Genomic DNA, 24749 nt, shown 5'->3' with positions numbered 1-24749 from the left:
GTGTAAAACAAAAAGTGAAAGTCCCTCTTCATTCACTGATCCCAACCCAAATCCTGTAATCCCATATCCCAAAGTAATCAGTGTGAGTGTGTGTGTGTGTGTGTGTGTGTGTGTGTATGAGACAGAGAGAGAGAGACAGAGAGAGAGAGAGAGACAGACAGAGAGAGAAAGAGAGAGATGATTTTGCTTAACTTTACAAAAATGCATTATAAAATTCATACTGTAGCTTTATTTATTCACTTAAGATGTACTATATATCATGGTCTATCAGGATGGAGTTTTGAAATTTAAAAATGCTAAAACATTTTATGGATCTATTGTCTTGATTAAAACCATGGGATTCCCAAGTCTAATATTTGTATGTTAACAAAAATAAGCCTTCAGGGCTCTCCCCATGCTCCTCTGCCACACTCGGCACCTTATCTGCCCGAGCTTACAAGGGCAAAATTAAATTAGTGGCATGTATGTGTTTTCTGAATGATCCTGACAGAATGAACAACTTGCTCAAATTGTGAATACTTAATGTTTGTCCTCTGTGGATTAAAAATTTTAATCTCTTTATTATTTATGTGGGTCTGAATTATTTCTTACAGGAGTCTTTAAGAAACATAGTACTCATATGAAAAAGGAAATATACAGACATGGCTACAGGCTGTGTTTGCATACTCTTTTTTCTTCCAAACACCCAAAACAAGTCAATTTAAAACATCGACAAATAGGAGCTGGGTGGTATATTTTTCCTTTTTAGATTTGCCCTCCAGAATTTACCAAAAATACATGCCAAGCTGTCCCTTTCTCTGAAAACAGCAGGTGTCAAACTTTAACATGAAAGGATTCCTGGGACCTTGTAATAGTGCAGATTGTTGGGTCTCCTGAGTCCCACATCCTCAGGATAGGATTGGGAAAGGCACATTACTAACAAGCTCCTTCGTACTTCTCCCAGTAGAAAGGAATTTGACTGACAGGATCCTCCATGAGTTTGCCATGGCCTGGGTGTGAATCTTTCCTGATGGACCCTATTCTACTTTCCTCTCATTTAGAAGAAAAAGGGATGAAAAGAGTGCACAGGAAATGGGTTGTACTGACTTTTGCCATTAATAGCTGCCACAAAGCTGAATGTACATTGCAGGAATTCTTCTGTGCTCTCTTTAACAGCTTGGCCCCCTGAGGTTTGCCAGTGGACCTGCTGGCCTGCAGTTTCCCTTGGGCTCCTCCTTATGCAGTGTAGCTGGTTTGAGAAGCAGCCGATGACTGTTTCAATCTCAGCTGAAGTGCCTTATAAAACTAGCCAATTTGGGAGGTCATTTATCTCTGATCCAGATGCAGTGGTTTGATTATTCTTGGCTTACACTAAACTTGGAAGGGAACCGAAGCATTCGGTAAAAACAACCTATACCTTCACAGGGTGAAAAAGAACAAATTACAGCTATGCACACCCCAATGGACAGACACCACAAAAACAAAGATGGGCAGAAGTAGCCTCCCTTCATCTGAGGTTCAAGGACAGGCAACAACGATCTAGGGTACAGGGTTGGGAAGAGGCTCTATTTCTGGGGAATCATTGCCTGGTGAGGGGTTGGCACAAGGGAGACGTCCAGGAGAGCAGGAAATGTTCCACATCTTGATCTGGAACCTATAAGGATGTATACGCATACACAGAGTCATTGAATTAATACTTAAGCTGTGTGCATTTTGCCTCACGTATGCAATAGCTCAACATTTTTTTTTTTTTTTGAGACGGAGTCTTGCTCTGTCGCCTAGGCTGGAGTGCAGTGGTGCAATCCGGGCTCACTGCAACCTCCGCCTTCCAGGTTCAAGCGAACCTCCTGCCTCAGCCTCCCAAGTAGCTAAGATTACAGGTTCGTGCCACCCATGCCTGGCCAATTTTTGTATTCTTAGTAGAGATGGGGTTTTACCATATTGGCCAGGCTGGTCTCGAACTCCTGACCTCAGGTAATCCACCTGCCTTGGCCTCCCAAAGTGCTGGGATTACAGGCATGAGCCACCGTGCCCAGTCAATAAATTTTTTTAAAGGCAATTGTGAATCTGACAATGGTTCTCCAGGAAAAAAAAAAAAGTCTATAATCATATTCATGTGATGAGTTAAAAACCAAACAAATCCACAAAGTTGGGCAAAAAGAAAATTCAAAATTGAAAACTCTTATAAAATAAGCAGTCTTCTTGAACTCCAGTCATTAACTGAACACGGAACATAATGTGAGCCCACCTTGCAGACACAATGCTCTCAAATAAGTAAATTTTTTTGTCCTTCAAAATATAGCTGGCTCAGAAAGTGTCTGAAGAGCAGTTTCCTGGCTTTTTGATAAAGGCGGTGGACAAGAATGGGGGTGAGAAGAAATAAGTTATTAGGTTTTCTTTAGTAAGGGAGGGGTTTTGTGCAAGTCTATGTATCTGTGCAGGTGCAGGGGGATTTGTCTGGAGCTGATCAGTGCTATCGGCGCAACGGCTTCCTGGGCTACATTTGAGTGAGGCAATGACAGGGAGCCTGGCCCTTCAAGTCCCTAGGCAAGAGGAGGATGGTACAAGGCCTGTTCCAGGCATACTTCGTGGGGGAATTTATCCCTTTTATTCCCCCATCTGCTAACATTTGGTCTCACTGTGTTTAAAGGGGTGTCTTTCCCCTCTGAACTTGGACCAGGTCTCCTTGTGTTATGGAACAACCATGGCGAGGAAGCTGATGTCTCCTTACCAAGAAAGTGGCTTTTCTGATTTTCTCCTCCTCTCTTCTAAATTAGTGGCCTGTCTGCCACACCTGGGAATGTTTGGTGTTATGGAGACATAACCTTGCTTTGTCCTGGAAACTGCTCTGTGAGGTCTGGCTGGAGAGCTGGAAGTATCACAGGAGAGCACTGAGCTGCACCTAGTCTGGGCACAGACGAGGCCCCACTCACTGGCTGGTGGAAGATCTGACCTGGGCTGAGAGTTAGCGAATACAGTCGTGGGAGGCTAACGACTTTGTCCTAAAGACAGAAATATGAGGAAGATGAACCACTTTCATTCACCACATCAGGTCCAAATTCTCTGCACGGACCTGAAAACGGAATGTTTATGGGAGGTAAAAACACAGGGAGTAGAGAGTGACCCTAGCACCCAGCCCAGGGTGGGGAGGTGCTCTGTAAATACACCTGTCTTATTTCTGAAAGGGTGAAGACCCCCACGCACCTGGGACTCATGCCTCTTCTTCCAGACAAGAAATGCTCTTGGACTAAGGTATCAGAGGCTGGAATTTTTTCCATAAGGCTGCACAAAATGTGAGATCAAATGCAAGCAGATTAAGAAATAAAGAGCAAAAGCTACCTCAGGATTGACGAAGATGCTGATAGGGAAAGATAGTAAGCACATTCTTCATTTCAACTCTTGCTTGTTTCACAGTTGTTTCTCGGGGGAGTTTCCATAGGCTAGAAGGGGCAGGTAGGAAAAAAAAAAGACTGTTTTCCTTGGAGAGGAGCCCCTGAGGCCTGTCTCCCTTGGCCATCACCTGGTGGGCTGAGGAACCTACCAGGTCTCAGCTGCTGTCAGCCTGGGGACCAGGATCCCCACCTTCCTTCCCCGGGTGGTGCCTGGCTGCTCAAGGGATCACTCTCTGTGCTTTACTTTCACAAATCTCTTCACTCTAAAATCTGTCCAAATGAAAAGAAAGCCAAGAAGCATTTCTATGTGCCACAGGAGTGCTCTCTCTCCTCCCCCATGCCCCATGCCCCCCCAACACACATACACTCCTGGTGCTGAGATAATTTCCAAGAAATTGCCAGTTCCTGGTTATTCTCCTTCCTCCTGGCTCCCTTCCTAACTCCCCCTCCATCACCAGATTACACAATTTCTTGAGCCTATGGTATTTTCCCCTGGAGCTAGTGTTCATTCCCTAACTCAATTAGTTCCAGATTCCCTCTCACCTTATATTTTCCCTTGTTTTCACTAGAAAACACTATTTGAGTGTCTTTCCTGGTTAGGTGAATTTTTCTCAGCTCCTAAACTTTCTTTTCCGTGTCTCCAAAAGCTTGAAGGAGGTAACACAACTAGAGAATTCTCCTCACACGTTCCAGCACGGATATTAAAGAATATTAAAAAATATCCAACTAAGAAGGATGTAAAAACTCATATTTTTACATCCTTCTTAGTATCTGGAGCCAAAGCAAAGGGACAACCACTCAGGCACTGTGGGGGAGGTACTCTAAGTGTCTGGAAGATGCCAAGCTGAGAACAGGAGTAATAAGTGATACACCCAGGAAGGAAAAGTCTCAGGTCTTCCTGGGTGAGATGGCCTTTCTTTCTATGGAAAGGAGGCCACCTAGGACCACTTACTCTGCCCTTTGCTGTGACCTTGCTGTTCCCAGGTGCTGTCAGGGATTGTCTGGGAGGAGGTGGTGGGTGGGTACAAGGTCAGCCACAGATGGGGACACGTTTGAACTCTGCGGGCCCTTGCGGACCTAGGCTGGGGAACCCTGTTCAGAGGTTCCCTGCTTCCTTCCCACTTTCTTAGGGTATTGGGATAGATTCCCTGATCTAAATGGATTCCATGGAGTCACCCAGACAGACACCTGGCTTCAGGTGATCCCTTTCCGAACAAGGGCTTTTGTTTTTAGCCCCACCACAATGGCATCTCCTCCTCAGCCCAGCCAGCAGCCCCTGGGAAGCATCTGGGAAGAGTCTGGGGAAGCCTAACGCGGAAGAGTAGGCTGTGCCTGGGATGGCCAGGGGTCCTCTCCAAATGGATACTTTCTGCAATGACGCCTTCAGCAAGGAGGGGCAGGAGACCTGGAATGCAGGAAATGGGAAGACGAGGACTCTAACTTCGTCGGAGGTAGGGTAGACTGGTGTTACCTGCGGAAGTCCAGGAGCCTCTTCAGGCCGCTTCTCCAGGGACAGTGCCAGCTGTCCCCATTTCCATCAGCCACAGTGTTGGGCTTGGTCCAGCAGGAACAGAAAGCGAAGTGTGAGCCCAGGCCAGAGGGGGGAGCCCGGACACCCTTGTGGAACCAACAGCCTTTGGGGAGGCCTGTTCCAAATCGCGAGCAGGGCGCACAGGGGGATCCCCGCAAGGGGGCAGAGGGAAACCCGGGAGGCCCGCGAGAGGAGGCGAGGCCAGCGGCCGGGCGCGGGCAGCCAAGAGCACTCGCGGCGCGCTGACTCCAGGCAGCAAATAGAGAGGGGGTTGAAGAATCCCTCGGTTTTTCCAAAGTTTCCAGCGAATCCTTCTTGATGAAGACCAGCCTCTGGGAGGCAGCGTGTGTGCTTCCCGAGAGGGGGCCCCCCCTGCGCCGTCCCCCTTCCCCTGGCACAGAAGGGTTGAAGGACTGCACACAGGGTTCCCTTCCTAGCCCAGTCGCCTCCCCGCGGGTCCCCTCCCCGCCGGCCCCCTCCCCGCCGTGCCTGTCAGGGCCGGGCTGTGTCCCAGCCACTGCCCTTGCCCGCGCGCCCCCCTGCCGCCGACCCTGGCCCGACCATCCTCGCCGCTGCAGGCTGCGGGGAGCTGCACTAACTCATGCTCCCAGCTCGCTCGGTGCTCCCTGCGCGCTCCGGTCCGGCCCCGGCCCCGGCCCCGGTCCCCAGAGCGCGGACCATGGAGTAGGCGGGCGGCCCCGCGACGCGCTCCTGCAGCCGGCGGGGCCAGAGCCAGCCCAGGGTGGCCTCGCCAGCCGGCAGAGTTGACCAGCGGCGGGCCCTCCTCTCGCCGGTCCTCCCCCGCTCCTCCTCCTCTGCCCCCGCCGCCCCCGCCTTCCCCGCCTCACGGCCGCCCCCACCGCCCCCGCCGCGCCGCCGCCCCAGGCCGAGCGCGGGCGCGGAGCGTGGGAGCCATGGCGCGTGAGGAGGAGCGGGACCCCGAGCGCCGGGAGGCGGCGGCGCGGGCGAGCGGCGAGGAGGAGGAGGAGGGAGGGGAGGAGGGACTGGGCGATAGCGACGACGAGGGCGACGACGAGGAGACGGGCAGCGGCGAGGAGGAGGAAGAGGAGGCGGAGGCGGCGGCCGGGTGGGAGCGCAGCGAGGACGCGCGGCTGCTGTGCGCAGGGCTGCCTCCTACCGCCGTCCCCGCCGCGGCCGCCCGCTACAGGAGCGGCCTCCGCCCGCCGAGGCCTCCGCCCGGCCGCCTCAGGATGCGGCCGCCCGGCGACGAGGACCGCGCGCGTCGCCGCCGCCGCCGCCGCCGCCGGAGGGACCTTCTGCTGAGCCAGCTCTGCTTCCTGGCCTCGGTGGCGCTGCTGCTCTGGTCGCTGTCGAGCCTGCGAGAGCAGAAGGGTGAGTGCACACTGCCTACCCCGAGTGGGCGCTGCGGCTGGGCGTCTCGGGGCTCGCGGGGCTGCTGCGGGCGGGCCCGGCGGAGCCCCAGGGTAAGCGGGCTGGGTTGGCCGGCGGGGGTTCCGGGCAGGAGGACTCGCCCTGCCTCACACAGAGGCGTGGGAGGAGGGGACCCTGAGCGCCAGCAGCCGGCACGCCTGGGCGCCTGGCCGCCCTAGGAACCTTTACCTGAGCGTCTCGCCTCTCGCCTGCGCTGCTGACTCGCGAGCTGGAGGGACTGCTGTGGCGGTGGTGGGGAGTCTTACCCTCCGTCAGCCCCCAAGGCCGGGGACAAAGTTGTGCTGGTAGCCCCGGCACCTGTGCAGGTGACCACCTGGACACCCCTCGGCTTGCTGAAGGATTCTAGGGGGCTGCTTAACACACACTTGTCCATGTGTTCTCCATCCAGAGCGGGCGGGACGGCCCGAGTAGAGAGCTCTTCACCCCGCTTTTAGAACAGGTGCCGGGAACTTCGGGGAGGAAAAAGTGTTGGCCCTCCAGCTAAGGGCTAGGAGGGGACTTGTTCTCTTAAAATGACCACTCACTGGGAAGACAGGGACTTGTTCCCCAGCGGTCCCTTTTGCGGAGCTGCTGCTGTGGAAGGAAAGGTTTGAAGCGGAACATGCATCACGCTGCCCGCTCCTCTCCCGGCGCTCTGCGCGGGGTCTGCCCTTTAACCCACAACTTTTGTCTTGTCTTTGTCCTCCGCCTTTGTCGAGCTGAAATCGATCTTGGGTGCTCAGAACAGTTATCTGCTGAGACAGTTTGGACCCTGGGATGCAGCTGTCTAAAAAGCAAAGGGAAGACATGGGAGAATAACTGTTGTAAAATGGTTTTATATCCTGGCTGTGAAAGTGGCACGATTCGTGGGAAAACAGCCATGTAAAGGGTTGTGAGGAAAAAAAACAACAGTTGCAAGTATGTGCTGTGTTAAGATCGACGTAGCTCCTAATGCAAGGTGTTATGAGGTGCAGAATAAAGACATTTTGATAGTGACTGTAAACAACTTTCAAAGGTGCCATGGATTTTAAAAGGGGTCTCCCCCAACTTGGCTGATCTCCTGCTTGGTGGGGAAGCTGACCAGGCGTCAGTCTTCGTTCAGGTCTTAGCAGACCGCTTGACAGACTTCATCATATATGGTAATAGCAGAGTCCCTGTTGGTCTTCAGTGAAGCTGTTGGAGACTCCACGGCTCTCTCCATTGCTCTCCTGGATCTCAGATCCCGTAGCCTTGTGTTCTGACATCAAGAAGAGGGCCGTGCCGGTGGGAGGGAAGCAGAATGTCTTCCATTGCAGATTCACATCTGCCAGACATCAGTGTACCCAGAGTCTCACTAAGAGGGTTTTTGCGAATTCTCTTATTTTCCTTTTTTTTTTTTTTTTTTTATTCTGAATGAAAAACCAGTTTATAGTTCATGCCACCTTTGGAAAGGACTATTCCAAGTCGATTACACGCCGGCCATTTTTTTTCTGGTATGTTGGGGCTCTATGAGAGAGACATAGAGTTCCCACCACTTTCCAGGATATAAAAAACGTTTTTCTGGATGAAGGATGTGACCCATACAGTTAAGTCAATCAACGAGAGGGGGTGTCTGGGTCCGGGAAAGCTGAGATTTCGGGGACGGAAGGGAGAGGGGGTCAGACACTCTGCAAACTTGAAACCTAGGGACCAGAATGTCATTTTGAAATGGTTTCCCTGGCAGTGACATTTCTGTTTAGGTGTCACTGACTCAGATTTAGGTCCATAGCACAGCCCTTTCCCCATCCCTCCTTCTGTCCCTTTCTCCTTTCTGCCTTTCATATTCTTTTTTCCTCTCACTTCCTTTTCCTCCCTTCTCATCTCTGTTGGTCTTAGGACCCCCCTCCCCAACAGTAACTGAAGATCTAACAGGCAAAAGCCAACAGTGTTAAAAAGAGTGCCAGCCAGCCTCCCTGTGTTGCACCCAAATAACATTGAGTTGAAATGGTCGCCAATCACTTTTTCTTCCATTAGGTATTGATGATTTTTCAGTATGTGATACACAGTCATATTTTGCAGCAAGACACAGGTTTTTCAAGATAATTTTTGACGCATTCATTAATGTGTGTGAATCTGCAAATTATGCTTGGGGAATTGTCGTTTAGCATACCTAAGCATTTGAATGGTGACTTTTACACCGGAAACATGGAACACACACTACCCAGTGGTCCTTTTGGTATGGATACTGAAGTTTGGAATGGAGCATTGTTTTGAAGACCTTGTGGCTTAGAGAGGCTGAGTGATTAGCTTAAAGTCACACAGCAATCGAAGAGGAGAGGAAAATACCAACCTGAGGTGACCCAGTTCTTTGTTCCCAACTCTGTACCCTGGTATTCAAGCCACCATTTGGGTGTAGCTTTGTAATATTTATATAATCCCACAGGGGGTACCTTCATAATGATCAAAGGTAATATTTTCATTTAGTCACCTTGAAAACCATGCAATGATTGTTAAATGTAACTTCTCAGAAACTTGTTTTCCAACACATATTGACCTTTCCCTCCCTCCCTCCATTGGCCCTTCCTCCTTCCTTCCTTCTTCCTTCCTTTCTTCCTTCCTTTCTTCTTTCCTTTCTTCCTTCCTTCGTTCCTTTCTTCCTTCATTCCTTCCTTTCTTCCTTCCTTCGTTCCTTCCTTCTCCCTTCCTTTCTCTCTTCCTTCCTTCTTAAAAGGACAGTTATTTTAACCAAAGCAAAATAGGGATGTGTGATAATTATATTATATAATGTTGCATAACATTTCTAATCATTTGGAATCTGAGACCCCTTTCTTGACATCTAACAAAACTCAGATTTGGCTATGTACTGAAAAATTTTGGTTATATGCTGAAAACATTTTCCGTATTTTCAGTATTTGGTTATATGCAGTAACAGTCTACATTGATTCTTTTCTGCGGAGATGTAACGTGAGGGCTGCTTAATTTAGGTCAGGAAAAATTAGTACCGGAATCCAGAAAAATGTTAATTCTAACAACAACAAAAGCAATAATAATAACTGGAATTTGGTGGGCTCTTCAGTGCCAGGCAGTGCGCTGTGCCCACCTTATAGGTATTGCTTTATTTAATCTGCAGATACTTTTTTCAGAGGCGTGAGCCTTCAGTGGTGGAGAGCAGTGAGCTCTAGTTGCCCTATTTAGTTGTTATGGATGAAGATCTCATTTTTGATCTCTGTTTGCAAAGCCAATTAAAATAAGGTGTTAGATTTGCTAAGGAGAATTTTCTTTCCTTTTTGCAATGAGAATGGATTACTTTTGTATATTTTGAGTAGTTTAAAAGTGTTAAATTTTTCTTTGATGTAAACTACCTGGCCATTTTTTTTTTCCAGAAGTAGTGTGGACAAAACCCAGGGATTCTAAATCAGAAATAATTCTAGACTTTTTCTCTAGAAGGTTATCAGAATAGTAAATAGTAATTAAGAAAAAATATACACCAGCCTGGGCAACATAGTGAGGCTCCATCTCTAAAAAAAATTTTTTTAAATTAGTTGGGTGTGGTGATGCATTCCTGTAATCCCAGCTACTCAGGGTCTGAGGTGGCAGGATTACTTGAGCCCAGAAGATTGAGGCTGCAGTGGGCTATCATTGTGCCACTGTATTCTAGCCTGGCCAACAGAGTAAGACCCTGTCTCAGAAAAAGAAAAAAAAGAAAAAAAATATACACACATACATATACAGACACATATGTACATATACATATGTTCATGTATATACATATATATACACTTTGAGATACTTTCTATACCAGTTGCCGTTGCTGTATTACAAGTCAGCCCAAAACTTAGTGGTGTAAAACACATTTAATTTTTTTGCTCATGGATACTTTGGGTCAGGAATTTGGACGGGGGTCGTGGGGCTGGCTTGTCTCTGTTTGATTATATCTGGGACCTCAGCTGGAAAGATTGCAAGGCTAGGTGGCTTGACAGCTGGATCTGGAGTCATCTGAAGCAACACCTCTCCCATGCCTGGGGTCGACGTGGCTGTTCGCTGGACCCTCAGAGCTGGGCTGCCAACCAGAACACCCACACGTGGCCTCTCCATGCGATCTCTTCACGTGGCTCACTTTGAACTCCCTTAGAGTATGACATCTGGGTTGCAAGGGCAGGTATCCCAAAAGGACAAGGTGAAAGTGCATGGCATGTTTATATCCTAGCCTCAGAAGTCAGTCACAGAATGTCATTTTCGCTATTTTCTGTTGGTCAAAGCAGTTAGATGTCAGCCCACGTTGAAGGAGAAGGGCATAGATGCCAGCAGTCATTCAGTGGAGGAGTGTAGGGTCACGTTATAAGTGCTTCTGCTGTGGGAGATACTGCTGGGGCTGCCTGTGGAAAAACCCAAGGATCCGAAGGGATTGTAACTTAGTAGTGATTTTAGACATTTCCCAAGGTGGCTAAGGTGAATACCACATATATGCGTACATACAAACATATATAGACAGACATACTCACAGACATACGTATGTTTGTATATTATCTTTGAAATATCTTTCACTCATGAAAATATGGTTGCTTATCTTAGCTGGTGTGTGTCTAGAAGTGATATTTGAAAAAGGAGGTTGCAGTGGGTATTTGAACTGCAAATTTAAATTGCAGAGCTGAGAGCCCGGCTTTGCCTTTGTGGCTGCCCATTCCTCCAACGGCGATGACCACAGCTTTTTTGATCCTTCTTATGGCCCAGCCTGAGGCCTGCTGGACTCTCCAGCTTTGTTTTCCTTTGCTTTGTCCATGCATCCCCACTCTGGCTTTTCCTCTGCTCCTCAAAGAGCCTATGATTCTTCTGACCTTAGATCCCTGGCACATGCTAATCTCACTGTCTGAACTGCTTTGTCCACCATGGCTAGTGAATTCCTCACCACCTGGCTCGAGATCTTCCTGAATAGACCAAATCCCTCCATTTCTCTCTCTGAATACACCATGTGTTCCCTTCATGGCAATTACCGCAGTTGGTAATTACGTGTTTATTTGGTCATGATTTGCCTGATATCTCCTTTTCCCAGATTCTAAGCTCCAGGAGGTCAGGGACCCTATGACCTTTCCTTACCTGTGTACCCTAGTCACTGGCCCCATAGCAGGAACTCAGAGATATATAAATATCTTAACTATAGAGGCAAGTATAAAAGATATTTGTTAAATAAAGAAGCTCTTTTGATCGCTGAACTACAGTGTCTATGATAAAAACTAGTCATCGTGTGTTCGGAGCACATTAACTGACACAGATTTTATTGTCATGATTCATTAGGTTGGTGCGAAAGTAATTGCAGGTTTTTTTTTTTGAGATGGAATATTGCTGTTGTTGCCCAGGCTGGAGTACAATGGTGTGATCTAGGCTCACTGCAACCTCTGGCCTCCTGGGTTCAAGCGATTCTTCTGCCTCAGACTCCCAAGTATCTGGGATTACAGGGATGCACCACCACACCCAGCTAATTTTGTATTTTTAGCAGAGAGAGGATTTCTAATTTCCAGACTAGTATGTGTAGTCAAGGGCCATCACTAGCTCTGAGATCTATAGGAAGCTGGCACTGGGGTCAGAACGAAGTTTCTGTATTTATTTTTATTTTTTTGAGATGGAGTCTTGCCCTGTCGCCAGACTGGAGTGCAATGGTGTGATCTCAGCTCACTGCAACCTCCACCCTCCCAAGTTCAAGCGATTCTCCTGCCTCAGCCTCCCGAGTAGCTGGGATTACAGGCACACACCACCATGCCTGGCTGATTTTTTGTATCTTTAGTAGAGATGGGGTTTCACCATATTGGCCAGGCTGGTCTTGAACTCCTGACCTCAGGTCATCCACCCACCTCGGCCTCTCAAAGTGCTGGGATTACAGGCATGAGCCACCGTGCTCGGCCATAATTGCAGGTTTTGCCATTGACAATATAATTCTGCTATCAGTCCAGCAGATTCAATATCATTACCCATTTCTCCTGGGATAGCACTGAGCTGAAGAAAGATGGAGTGCAGTGCCTGGTATCTGTTATGTGACAGGATTTGAACCCAAGTCCACCCACGTCAGGGCTGTGTGCTACTGCATTTTCCAGCCTCTGCGGAGGAGGACATGAATAGAAGATGGGGAATCACCCTGCCTTTTTCAGTTAACTGGGGAGTAAGGAGTAACAGAAGGTTGGTTTCATAGAAGCAGTATTTTAGAAACACATTGCTTTTCAACCTTTTCTATTTTTTGCATAAACATATATAGATATGTCTCTTTCCTCTTGGCTTTTCTTAGCTTCTCATCAACCCAGATTTTTCTCAAAGATTTCCTCTACTTGCAAGCCTTGAATCCTTGTGGGAAGCTTTTTTTTTTTTTTTTCACCCTGGAGGGTTGGCCAAGCTAAAAGAATTACAAAACTAGCTATTTGCTGAGAATTCCAAGGCCTGGTAGAACTTGGCTGATATGACAGAATTTTGGCAATTTTCTTTTTCTATAGGGAGGTTTCTTTTCCTTGAGCAAAAGAACTTTTGGGAGGAATAATAGTACACAGACTTTCATAATGGGGAAACTGAGGTATGGGATGATTAGAGAATGTTCCCAAAGTTACAAAGCAAATGTGCTGTGCTGTTAGGAAGGTAATTTGGATTTTTTTTTCTGGCCTATTTTTGCCTTCTTTTTCTCTAGAACTTGTTTGGAAATTATTTATATTTATTGTTTCCAATGGTTTCACAAATGGGATTATCCTGTAGGATTTGAGGACGTGAAGTATTAAGGACCTAAGTGGAAGAGGGTTTTCTATGAGCCAAGTGGTGATGGGCTCTAGGTTTCCTACGATTCCCCCTGCTGTTCTCTTCTTGTTCCGCTTCCAACCTGGAGAGGCAATGCTCCTTGCTGTTGCTACGCCATCACTTACTGGTTTCCCAGCAAGGAGCACACCGTCCCTTACTGGTTTCCCAACCCTACTCTTACCCCTGTAGACTGTTCCTTCATGAAACTCTCTCAGTGGGATCCTTTGAGGGAGCACCTGACCAGATCCCAATGATGTAAGACATTACACCATTTGTTTATTCAACAAATGACAGACTCTTTGCTGGGGTGGCAGCATTGTCTGTGAGGGACACCCTGATGTCCATCCTCATGGTACTCAAGCTTGAGTGAGAAGAGAGGTGTTGAACAAGTAATTTAAATGAATTATGAGAGATTGGGATGAGAAATACGGCATGGCATGGAGGAGGCTGTGGTGATCAGGAGAAGCTGGAACCTGAAAAATAAAAGGAATAAGATTGAGGAAGAATATTAAAAATAATGAAGTACCGTTTCTCAATATCAGATTGGTAGATTAAAGTAAATTAAAACATGGGCTCACATCAAGGGTTTGTACAGTTGCCAGAGACACAGCTGCTCTGGTTCACTTCAGAGGAGGATGTCAGTTGGCACTCCAGACACTATGCGGGACCGCCATCAGGGGACCTGGTTATAGGTTATAGGAATAGAGCCCAAATGAAGCCTTGGCCATGTAATGTGATTGATATGTAGACAGGGTGGTGGGTGGGATTAGAATGGCTGTACGTAGCTATTCAAGACTTGGGTAGAAACTAATTTTAGCTGAATCCATCCGTGGACCATACACCATTTTGGTCATGACCTTTTCATGTTTAGATGCTTAGGTGAGAGCTCCAGGGAACAAGGAAAGACCTACGTCATTCCTGGAGCTGTCCAAACCAATAAACATCACTTATTTAAATCATGAAATCTAGTAATCATTTTTGGCTTGTCAATAGCTATTTATTTTTAGGAGAGAGTGAACAAATAAAGGCAGCTCATCTGTGACCTAGTTTGGGGACATTTGCAACTTTTACATTTGCAATATTTGCAACAAATATTTCTCTTCCTTTCTCCCTTTGCGTTTCTGCATTGTTTGATCTCAGCAAAAGTCATTTTCACTTTAGTGAGCCAGTCTGCCCTGGAATTTGAACCCGTGGAGGACATAGTAAGGACCAGGTTTCTTGAATAGGACTTTGATGATAGAACAAAAAGGGTGGGAGTGGGGATTGGTGATATCAGAAAGTCCAATAACGCCATGTTTAAGACAGAACATGAAATACTCATTTTTGAAGATCTTGACTTTAAGAGCATCTAGGTCTCTCACAGACAGACAGAGCTAACAGTTGAAAGTCAAGATGATAAGCAGTTGTGGCTGCAGACACAGGTGTTGGAATAGTATGCATGAGGGTAAACACTGCATCTGTGGTTAGCTCCATGGTTCTCAGTCTTCTCTGTACATTGTAATCACTTAGGGAACTTTAATAAGTACTCATGTCTAAGTCCCACCTCCCTGAAATTCTACTGTCGTGCTCCCAGTTGTGGCCTGGGCATTGGGCTTTTATAAAGAAAGTGATACAGTTGGTGCCAATGTATCTCAGCAGCTGAAGCTAAGAACCAGAGGGTTGAAGGTCAGTATTTACCTTATCAAAAGCACATTTTGCTGTTCATCATTGAGCTATGAAATACACTGTGCTTAATTTTCCTGTCATGAATGTGAATGAATATGTGTTTGTCTGCTTCATTTTCTAAGCCTTCACCACTAATTTAAACTTAAACTCCTCTCTAGTTGCCTAGATTTTTCTTTTTAGAGACAGGATATTGCTCTGTTGCCCAGGCTGGAGTGTAGTAGCATGAACATAGCTCACTGCAGCCTCGAACTCCTAGGCTCAAGCAATCCTCCTGCCTCAGCCTCCTGAGCTGCTGGGATTACAGGTGCGAGCCCCCACACCTGACTCTTCAATCTCCTCGCAATATGTGCAGGGACACTAAGTATTCCAGCAAGTCTTTGAAGGAAGTCTTTAGCTGATTCATCTGGCCTACTCTGGTCTGGACAGGTCACTTGTACAGTTTGCTGCCAGCTCTCATCTTGCCATCGACCTTCAGCTTCATCCTGCATATTTCTTTCAGCTTTCCCTTAGGATGACAGCCCTGCTCCCTGGAACCCAGGTATGCGTCTGTCTCGGCTTATTCCTGAATTTGCAGTGTACATTTTTGGGGGGTCATACACTCCAAATGCCTCCTACAGTAGAGAGTGTGGAAAGTAAAGATTCAAGACTATATGTGTTTTAAAATGTGTTCCTTCTACCTCTACACTTAGAAGATAGTTAGGCTGGATTTAGAATTTAGGTTGGAACTCATTTGCCTTGGAATTTTGAAGGCATTGCTTGAATGTCTTCTAGTTTCCATTGTTGCCTCTGAGAAGTCTGATGCTGTTCTGGTTTTTAATCATTTTGGAAGCCTGTATCCCCCCTCAAGAGCACGTATATTCTTTTGTTTGCTCCTAAAGAACTGTCTTATCCTAATCCTCAGTCATGTCACAATTATATGACTGGCCTGGGTCTATTTTCATTCACGTTCTTGGATCTCTCACCAGATTCTCGTAAACCAGCAGCTTGTGTTCTTGAGGTCTGGGAACTTCCCTTTTGTAATCTCCTCCATCCTAAGTACTCCCTTTTCTTTCTGGATCGTCTATTATGTGGATGTTTGACTTCCTGGATTGCTATTCTGATTTTCTTATCTCTTCTCTCCAATTTGTCTCATCCCTTTGCTCTAATTTCTATAGATTTCTTTAACCATATCTTCCAACTCTTATACGGAGTGTTTAATTTCTGCTGTCATATTTTTAATTTCCAAGAGCTCTTCTTCCTGTAGAGGTTATTTTTAGTAGCATCCTGTTCCGCTTCTTTGGTGCAATATCATCTCCCGTCTCCCTAAGTAGATTCATAGTAGTATTGAGGTTATCTTTTCCCCATATGGGCTCTGTTTCTTCACGTTGCTGCTGTTCCTTTGTTATGTCTTGTTTTTCATATTACATATGCTTTCTTCAGATGTCAAGGGGTCTTTGGCAACTACTCATATTTAGGTGGTGCCGTTGAAAAGATGACCAGAAATTGTGCAAAGGAGGGTCTTGCTGATTGTATCTCTGTAAGGCTATCTTACTGGGCCATTTAATTGGGCAATGCTTCATATCTCAAGTTTTAGATCTTTATCAGTGGGTGGTCAGTTTTCCCAGAGAAAGATAACTCAGTATCCTGTCTTGAGGGAAAATACCTGATTACTTTTGAGAATCCAATAGTAGAGGAATCTGGGAATGGGGAAGATATGTTCAGCAGAAAGAATCCCCTGGAGTCAAGATACATTCATCCCTCACTACTGTGAGTAAGAAAGCACTAAATAATTTATTTAGATATATAGTAGGACCATCCCAAATTATTTAACCCTTCCTTCCTTCCCTCCTTCCTTCCCTCCTTCCTTCCTTCCTTCCTTCCTTCCTTCTTTCCTCCCTCCCTCCCTCCCTCCCTCCCTTCCTTCCTTCCTTCCTTCCTCTCTTTCTCTTTTAACTACTGTGCACATGAAGCTGGTAAGAGCTACTGTCTCCTGGTAGGACTAACGGTCGGAAGTAGACAGAAGGCTTCATCTTCCCCATACCCCCTTTTTTTATTGAAAATTTTTTAGAGAATTTCAGATTGACAAACAGTCATAAGAAGTAATATAGAGACATCTCTTGTACACTTTCTCATTTCCTTTAATGGTAACATTTTGCAAAACTATAGTATATTGTAAGCAGGGTAATAACATTGATACAGTCCACTAAATTTATCCAGATTTCTCCAGTGCTATTTGTATGGTAGTCCCCTCGTATCCATGGGGGTTATGTTTCAAGACCCCCCAATGGATGGCTGAAACCATGGATAGCACTGAATGCTACATACACTATGTTTTTTTCTATAGCTTTATAATTATGGTAAAGTTTAATTTAGAAATTAGGCACCGTAAGAGATTAACAATAACTAACAACAAAATAGAACAATTATAATGTACGGTAAGAAAGGTTATGTGAATGCAGTCTCTACTTCAACATATCTTCTTGTACTGTGCTCACCCTTCCAGTGATGATGTGAGATGATACAGGGCCTACGTGAGGAAATAAGGTCAGGTACATGTCATAGGCCTTGTGACACAGCATTAGGCTACTGTCCACCTTGAACCCAGGCACTGCCACACTGTGACAGTTGATCTGATAACCAAGCTGGCTACTGAGTGACTAAGTGACTGCAGTGTGGATTAGCTGGACAAAGGGATGATTCATGTCCCAGGCAGGACAGAGCAGGACAGCTTGAGATTTTATCACATTACTCAGAACTATGGCAATTTAAAACTCAGGTATTGTTTACTTCTGGATTTTTTCATTTAATATTTTTGGGCCATGTTTGACTTCAGGTAACTGAAACAGCAGAAAATGAAACTGAGGATAAATGAGGACTACTGTACTCACACGTTATGTGTGTTCGTGTGTGTGTTTTTGTGTATGTGTGGGTGTATTGAGTTATACACAGTTTTATCACCTGTGTAGGTTTGTGTATTTATTATCATAGGATACTGTACACATCCAACACCACAGGGATCCCTCATGCTGCACACTCATGTGTCTTTTAGTACAGAAGGAGCAGTCAAGTAATTTATGTCACCTATTCTCAAAAAAGTTCAATTAAAAATTATAACATTAAGAATTAAGGAAATTCTACCCCCAGTAATTTTGGACTCTACACAAAAGGTTGCTTGCAGTTTGGGGCAGGTCAGTCTATATTAGTAAAATTGAACCATGATGAGTTTTTTTTTCATTGATGCAGTTTTATTACTGTCAGGTATAGCAACCTGAGCTACGTGCTGGATAAAGGCCATGCATGGCTTGTTAACGGTTTCTTTGATGAATAGTTTTTCTGTCATTTGAACAGTATTTCTGAATGAATGCTCCATGAATATAGTTTATTCGAGTAGTTTGCTCATTCAAGCAGTTTAGCCGTGGCTCCTGCAATATTACTTTCACTATTATCTGTTTCATAGAGTATTAGAGATGGAGAAACTCTTGGGGACCATTGACTCTTGACATCCGATTTTACTTTTGAGAAAACTAATGTCAAAGGAAATTGGAATTGGGGCCAGAACCCAGGCTTTCTAATTCCTTGCTTACTAAATTCTTTTTTTAAAAAGGCCAGAACATTAAGGTTACAAAAAGTACTTAATGCAAAGTAACTATTGGTTTTTTTTTTTTCAAATTCTGAGATGCTTCTGAAGTGCTAGAACCTTTCTGAGAATTTTTTGGCATTTAGTGTAGCTAGTACGTGGGAAAAAATAGGAATTTTCAGGGTGAGCCACTTCTTGTGACAAAAAAGAGATTTGTTTAATCAGAAACACTGGTCGTTGGAATGCTCCTAGGTTGCTTTAGGAGAGAGTTTGCATCGTTGGTTCACCACTTTCTACCTGGATTGTAACCTCGTATAACCAATAGGATGATTGAAACATTTTGAGAATGAGTCGCCATTAATTCATTTTGTCAGGAGTCTTTGAACTTACAGGTTTTCAACTTTTTTCATCCTTCTTTTTGGAATTCTGGGTTGTGATTTAAAGATTACCTCCAAAGAAATAAAATTTATCTAGGGCCTTAAGAATCCAGGTTTTGTAAACCTGATGTTAAGGACCTCTTGAATGGCATTTCACAGTTTGGTTGTTTGAAATCACAGGTGGTTGTTGGGCCATGTGTAGAAAGTTGTACCTACTTTCAGTAAATCTGGGAAGGAGGACAGGTCATTCCCAGTATTTTCCAAACATTGTGGAATATTTCTTTCCTTACATATGTTAAATTGATATCATACTACATATAATGTCTCGGATCCTGCTTTTAAAATTTTAAAAATAAAAACCTAAAATTGACTGACATTCAGGGTGCAGAACACTATATCACCCCTAAAAACTCCCTCCAGCTACCCATTTGTATTCACACCCTTCTTCCATCTCTGAACCCTCATCTGTTCTCTTTTACTATCATTTTGTCTTTTTGAGAATGTCATAAATGGAATTCTACATTTGTAGTCTTTTGAGAAAGGCTTCTTTCACTCAGTACAATGCTTCTCAGCTTCATCTAAGTTGTTTTGCACATCAGTAGTTCATTCCTTTTTATGGCTGAGTAGTATTCCATTATACAGATGTACAGTAGTCAATCCATTTAATGTTGAAGAACATTTGGGTTGTTTTTAGTTTTGTTAATTTATGAACAGAGTTGCTATAAACACTCAGATGCAGGGTTTGTAATTCCTTTCACTTGACTTACTGCAATAGCTAGGACTTTTAGTACAATATTGAGTTTCAATGGACATCCTTGTCTTGTCCCTGATCATAGGGCAAAAACATTTAGTCTTTCCCTGTTAAGTATGCTATTTGCTGTAGGTTTTTCATAGATTGCCTTTGTCAAAATGAGTAAGTTCCCATCTCATCTTAGGTTTCTGAGAGTTTTTTCCAAGGGTGGATATTGGTTTGTCAGATATTTTTCATGTATCAGTTGATATGCTGAGGTGGTTTTACTTTTTCAGACAGTTAATATGGTGGATTGCATGGATTGATTTTAAATACAGAATCAACCTTGCATACCCTGTTAAGCCCCACTTGATCATGGTGTGTTTTTCATTTTGTATTTCTTGGATTTGATTGATCCTATTCTGTTGAGGACTTTTGTGTCTAGGATCACACAAGATATGGACCTGTAATTTTCTTCATTTGTACTATCACTGTCTGGTTTTGTGACCAGGGTAATACTGGCCCCATAAAATGAATTAGGAGATGCTTCTTCCTGTTTTCTGGAAGAAATCGTGTACAATTGGTGGATCATGCATTTTAACTTATCATGGGCATTCCTCCATGAAATTAATCTTAAATACTAGTTTTAATGTGTGCATGATAGTAATAATAATCACAGTATTTTTCTTAGTGTTACAGCAAGTAATGTTTATTGAGCATTTAGTGTGGCTGAGGACTGGTCTAAGTGCTTTACCTGTACTGACTCCTTTAATCTCCACAATAACCCTATCGAGTAGATACCATTATTATCTCCAACTTACATGCAAAGAAAAATAAGACACAAAGAGTTTAAGCAACTTGCTCAAGGTCACAGTTTCTGTGTGGTCAAGCAGGATTTGGGTCCAGGAAGTCTGACTCCACATCCTGTAGTCTTAACTATTACATTGTATCCTTTGATTATATCATAACTTATTTATTTATTCAGGCTTCCATTTGAGATCCATATTTTGAGATATTCCATGCCTTCACTGTGATGATTATTCTTGTCAGAAGACTTTGACAATCTATGCCAATTTCTTTAGGTTGGATTTCTAAAGGTGGTATTTCAGCGTCAAAGAGCACGCCCGTTGTAAAGGCTAACACGTACTACCGTGTGACTTTCCCAGAATTGGAACTAATTTGAAATCTCAACAGCAGCGTTTGAGAATGCTCAATATGATGTTCTCTTGCCAGAATTATTTTTATATATTTTTAATATATTTTTAATTCAATTTGATTGTAGAAAGATGGTGTCCCGTTGGTTTAGTTTGTCTTCCTTCTTTACCAGATTGAACATTTTACAAACGTTTATTGAACTTCTGTGTTTCTTTTCTTGTGAGAAAGGTTTGCTCATGTACAGTCTTCATTTTTTCCTAATGGGATAATAATGTTTTTTCTTAATGTTTTGTAAGAGCTTTTATATATTTTATTTTACTTTGCCCTATTTCAAAAGTCTTGTGGGTTTTTTTTTGTTTTCTTTTGTGTGTTTTTTTTTTTTTGCACAGAGAAGATTGTCATGTTATCTGACTCACACTGTGTCTCTTTCCCTTGTATTTTTTCATTGTCCTATTCTTAGGTTCAGACCCTCAGGCATGTATTTATTCCATATAACTATGTCTCCCACCCCTATCTTGATGGTTTACTTTTTAAATAGTTTAGCTCTTTACTTCATTTAGAATTTATTTTAGCATAAGATTAAAATTTGATTTAAACAGATTAACATATCTGATGGTTAATTCCAGCATTATTTATTGACTACTGTTTCCTCTACCTACACATTTGTGGTATCACCTTTATTCCATGTCTATTCTCTTATGTACCAGAGGCAAAGATTTTATGATATTTATTTTTTTATATTTACTCATTAATTAATTGTTGTAGCTTATTAGCAAGTTAATTATCTAGTGGGTCAAGACCTCTTTTCTCTTGTTTTGAAGCAAAATACGTTACTATCACTTATCTTTCCAGTTGAACTTATAATCCTTTACATTTTCTCCAAATCCTTCCAGGTTTTGGTAAATCTATAAATAATTTATGAGAAAAGGGCATTTTATAATGTTGATTCTTTTTATTCATAGTGTGCTTCATTTGATAAAGGCTTTTAAAAAATTTGTCAAGATTCATGATTATTTCTCTATTTCTTTCTTACATCTATTGGCAAAGGTTCCTCTGGTATTTTTTATTTATTGTTGCTCTTGTTTCATTCCTTAAGTTTTTAAATATGTTACTTCTTTACATTTCATTCTGAAAAATATGAAATTATGCAATATTGAAAAGAAATTTGTTGTGTGAACCAATATCCTTAGATTCATTCTGTAGCTGAGGAGTTTTTTACTGTTGGAAGCCCATGTGCTGTCCATTGGGTTATGGATCCTCTTGGCTATTAGTGACACTGGTTACTCTTCATAACGCTGTGGAAGTTTCCTTTTATTTGTGGCTTTCTGCATTAGAAAAAAATCAGCCATGGTTATTGAATGTGATCAAATGCCTTATTAACACTTATTAACGTGTTTAATATAACACATTATATATAGAGAAAAATATTCTTACTAAAACACTTCTGAAAGTAAATATTACAAAGCCGTGATAAATATTTTTAATATGACGTTGGATTTCATTTGTTTGCATTTTTTGTGAAATTTTTGCTTATATATTTATGAAAGAAATAGACATATAACTCCTTTGCCAGGTTTTGGTCAGGATCACACTAACTTTACAAAATGAATTAATAATTTCTGTGTTCCGGAATATTTTATCAAGCGTGGAAATTGTATGTTGAAAATTTGAAAAAAGCACTTAGAGTACTGCTTGGCCTATAGCCTTCTGCGAAGATAATTTTGAACAAACTTTAATTTCTTTCACTGATACTTTTCTGTGTGGTTAATTTATGTTCTCCTAGAGAAGCGTCCGTTTCATTAAGATTTTAGAAATGAACAAAATTATGCAGTACTTTATTTTTGTTTTCATTTGTTCTGCAATTGTGATTATGTAACCTTTTCTCAGTACTAACTTACATGTTTCCTTTCCTCCCGTGATAAAATCTGACTGTGTTTGGTGTATTTTATCAATTTGTGAAGATTTGTATCTTGCATTTCTTCATTAATTTTTCTTTTTTCCCTTTCCCTGAGTCAATAAAGCTTTAATATTTATTCAAAATCTCCTCTTAATTCCTGTGTTTTATTTTCAATATCTTGAATTAAATGCTTTATTTCCTTTTTATTATTTCTTGCTTTATAATACTTTTGATGTTTAGTGTAGCTTTAGACTCACACTATAAGTTTTCAAATGTCGTGCAGTCATTATTGGTACTTTTCAAATAGTTTTGTAATTGTAGTTTTTATTTTTTTTTGCAATTAATTATGTGAGAGACTCAGTTTTAATTTCTAAGTTGTCAGAGTGCATAGATAGATAGATAGATATAGATATGTTTATTTATTTAAATACCAAGTTCTAATTTTATTTCATTTTGCCCAGAGAATATGACCTTTAATTGTGGCTTCTTATTGGTTTTGGTTTTCCTTGGAACATGAATTGTTTGTAACTTGGATAGTTATTTGGCTGCGTCTTCATCTTTTTGTCTTTTCCTCTTCGTTCTGTAAGAGACTACATATTTTCCCCCTTGGCGATTTGATTTTCAGCACTATTGGGTCTGCTGTCTGCTGCCTCTTATTCCCATTTATGTTTTGTGTTTGCATTCCTGGTTTTTCAACCATTTTATGTCTTGTCATCTTCATCTTAGCTGACTGTTCTTGTAATCTTAGTCTTTCTTTTTATTTAGTGATTTATCTTTCTTACATACCATGTTTCTTTGATATCAAGATTTAAAAAATAGATTCTAAAATTTACATCTTCTTCTTGTAATAGATTTTTTTTTTTTTTTTAGAAAAATGGTATTTTACTTTGGATGTTGCAGAGAACTTTCAAAGTTGTCTTGAGTTATCCACCTTTGAAAGAGAAGATCCAGGGCCAGGGGTGTGCCTGTGAACAGACCCTCCTGTCCCTCCAGCACCCTCTCCACTGTCACCCGGCCACAAAGGTCAGGTTTCTGTTAACATCACTTACACTGAGGGACTGGTTGATGTGCATGGTTCCTGGTCAACCTTCCAGTGTTTATGTTGACTTTTCTAGGGCAACTCAGCTTGCCCAAGAGGGGATCTCCTGCTCCTGCTGCCCCATAGTTAGAAGTGGAGCCTTATTCATTATAATTTTGGTCAGTGATAGTTCTGGTTCTTACATCTAGAGACAGTGCATGAAAATGTGCCCCCTGGTTTGATCCCTCCTGTGGTTCTTGCCATCGCCCCTCTTTTCTGCTAATCTGCAGAAGGCCTTATACCAGCCTCCTTCTGCTTCTTTGCCTGGCTGAGTTGCATTTCCAGGAACTGGAGTCTCTGAATGGATTGGTATAGAAAGACATATTGATGAGGTGGCGGGGCCTTGACAAGAGTTCCTTTCAGCAACAAATGTCTCATGTTTCTGAGATGGGTTCACACCTGGGGACCTATGTGCCCTTCCATGGTCCACCTGTCGCAATCCATTCTTGTGTGTTAGGCACTCATCCACACGCAGCTTCTTTTATGCATCTCTGTGTTTCCTTCAGTGGAAATGCGGGAAAGGGTGGATTATGTGCCATTGGCTAATTACCTGTATCCCAGAATGCCTGTTCAGATTTTAGCTTGAAGTTTTTAGTTTATTACAAAGAAAAAGAAATTGAGATTCAGGAACAACTAAAGCTATCTGATATTAACTACTCTGTCTTTGCATTTTTCAGGCTCACACCTGTTTCTGTGATTTACCCTACATAATTATCTCTGCAGAACCATGGATTAGATATTATTATTCTTATTTAAATTAAAGTAACTAGCCCAAAGTCAAAAACAGGGTAGTTTTGAACTTATACTTTCAGAAAAAACACTCATATACTGTTTTCTCTGTGCTAAACATCTCTGAGGAAAGACATTTCTGGACATTTTTGCCAGGAAGTTGGACAAGAAGTTACCCCGGTGTGGTTGGCAGAGTGGTGCTCCCGAGAGATGTTTATGTCCATGTCCCTGGAATCTGTGGGTTTGTTATGTTACATGGCAAGGAGGAGTTCAATTTGCTGACAGAATTCAGGTTGCAAGTTAGCCAACCTTGAGATAGTGAGAAGATCCTAGATTATCAGTGTGGGCTCTGTGCAATCACATGGTCCTTATATGTGAAAGAGGGAGGCAGGAGAGTCAGCCAGAGAAGGTGATGTGCCAACAGAAGCTGAGGTCAGAGTGATGTCATTACTGGCTTGAAGATGGAAGAGGCCACAAGCCAAGGAATGGGGGATGCCTCTAGGAGCTGGACAAGGCAAGGAGACAGATTCTTCCCAAGAGAC

The 24749-nt window shown here is 43.2% G+C and overlaps 1 protein-coding gene and 1 long non-coding RNA gene across 3 annotated transcripts in view; one reads left to right on the top strand and one right to left on the bottom strand.

Annotated features, from left to right (window-relative positions):
• Positions 1–206: 206 nt before the first annotated feature.
• Positions 207–4985, bottom strand: LOC105724684 (uncharacterized). 2 transcript variants are annotated; one of them, XR_001109092.2, is made up of 4 exons: positions 4843–4985; positions 3521–3641; positions 3319–3419; positions 207–1633 (listed from the first exon to the last, which is right to left on the bottom strand). It is a non-coding gene; the product is annotated as an uncharacterized LOC105724684 (long non-coding RNA). The 2 variants fall into 2 exon arrangements; XR_001109091.2 differs by lacking the exon at positions 4843–4985 and adding an exon at positions 4560–4821.
• A 927-nt stretch (positions 4986–5912) lies between these two features.
• SLC24A3 (solute carrier family 24 member 3) overlaps positions 5913–24749 on the top strand; it is a 508872-nt gene continuing 490035 nt past the window's right edge. The window contains exon 1 of the mRNA XM_064375974.1: positions 5913–6255. Coding sequence (XP_064232044.1) covers positions 6114–6255 — 142 coding nt within the window. The 5' untranslated portion in view covers positions 5913–6113. The remainder of the gene's footprint in view (positions 6256–24749) is intronic.

Source organism: Aotus nancymaae, unplaced genomic scaffold, assembly GCF_030222135.1.
Source record: "Aotus nancymaae isolate 86718 unplaced genomic scaffold, 86718_ANA_hifiasm-v0.15.2.pri h1tg000001l, whole genome shotgun sequence".
Classification (NCBI taxonomy): Eukaryota; Metazoa; Chordata; class Mammalia; order Primates; family Aotidae; genus Aotus; species Aotus nancymaae.
Note: the sequence above shows the minus strand (reverse complement) of the source record. Positions and strands in the feature narration are given on the sequence as shown.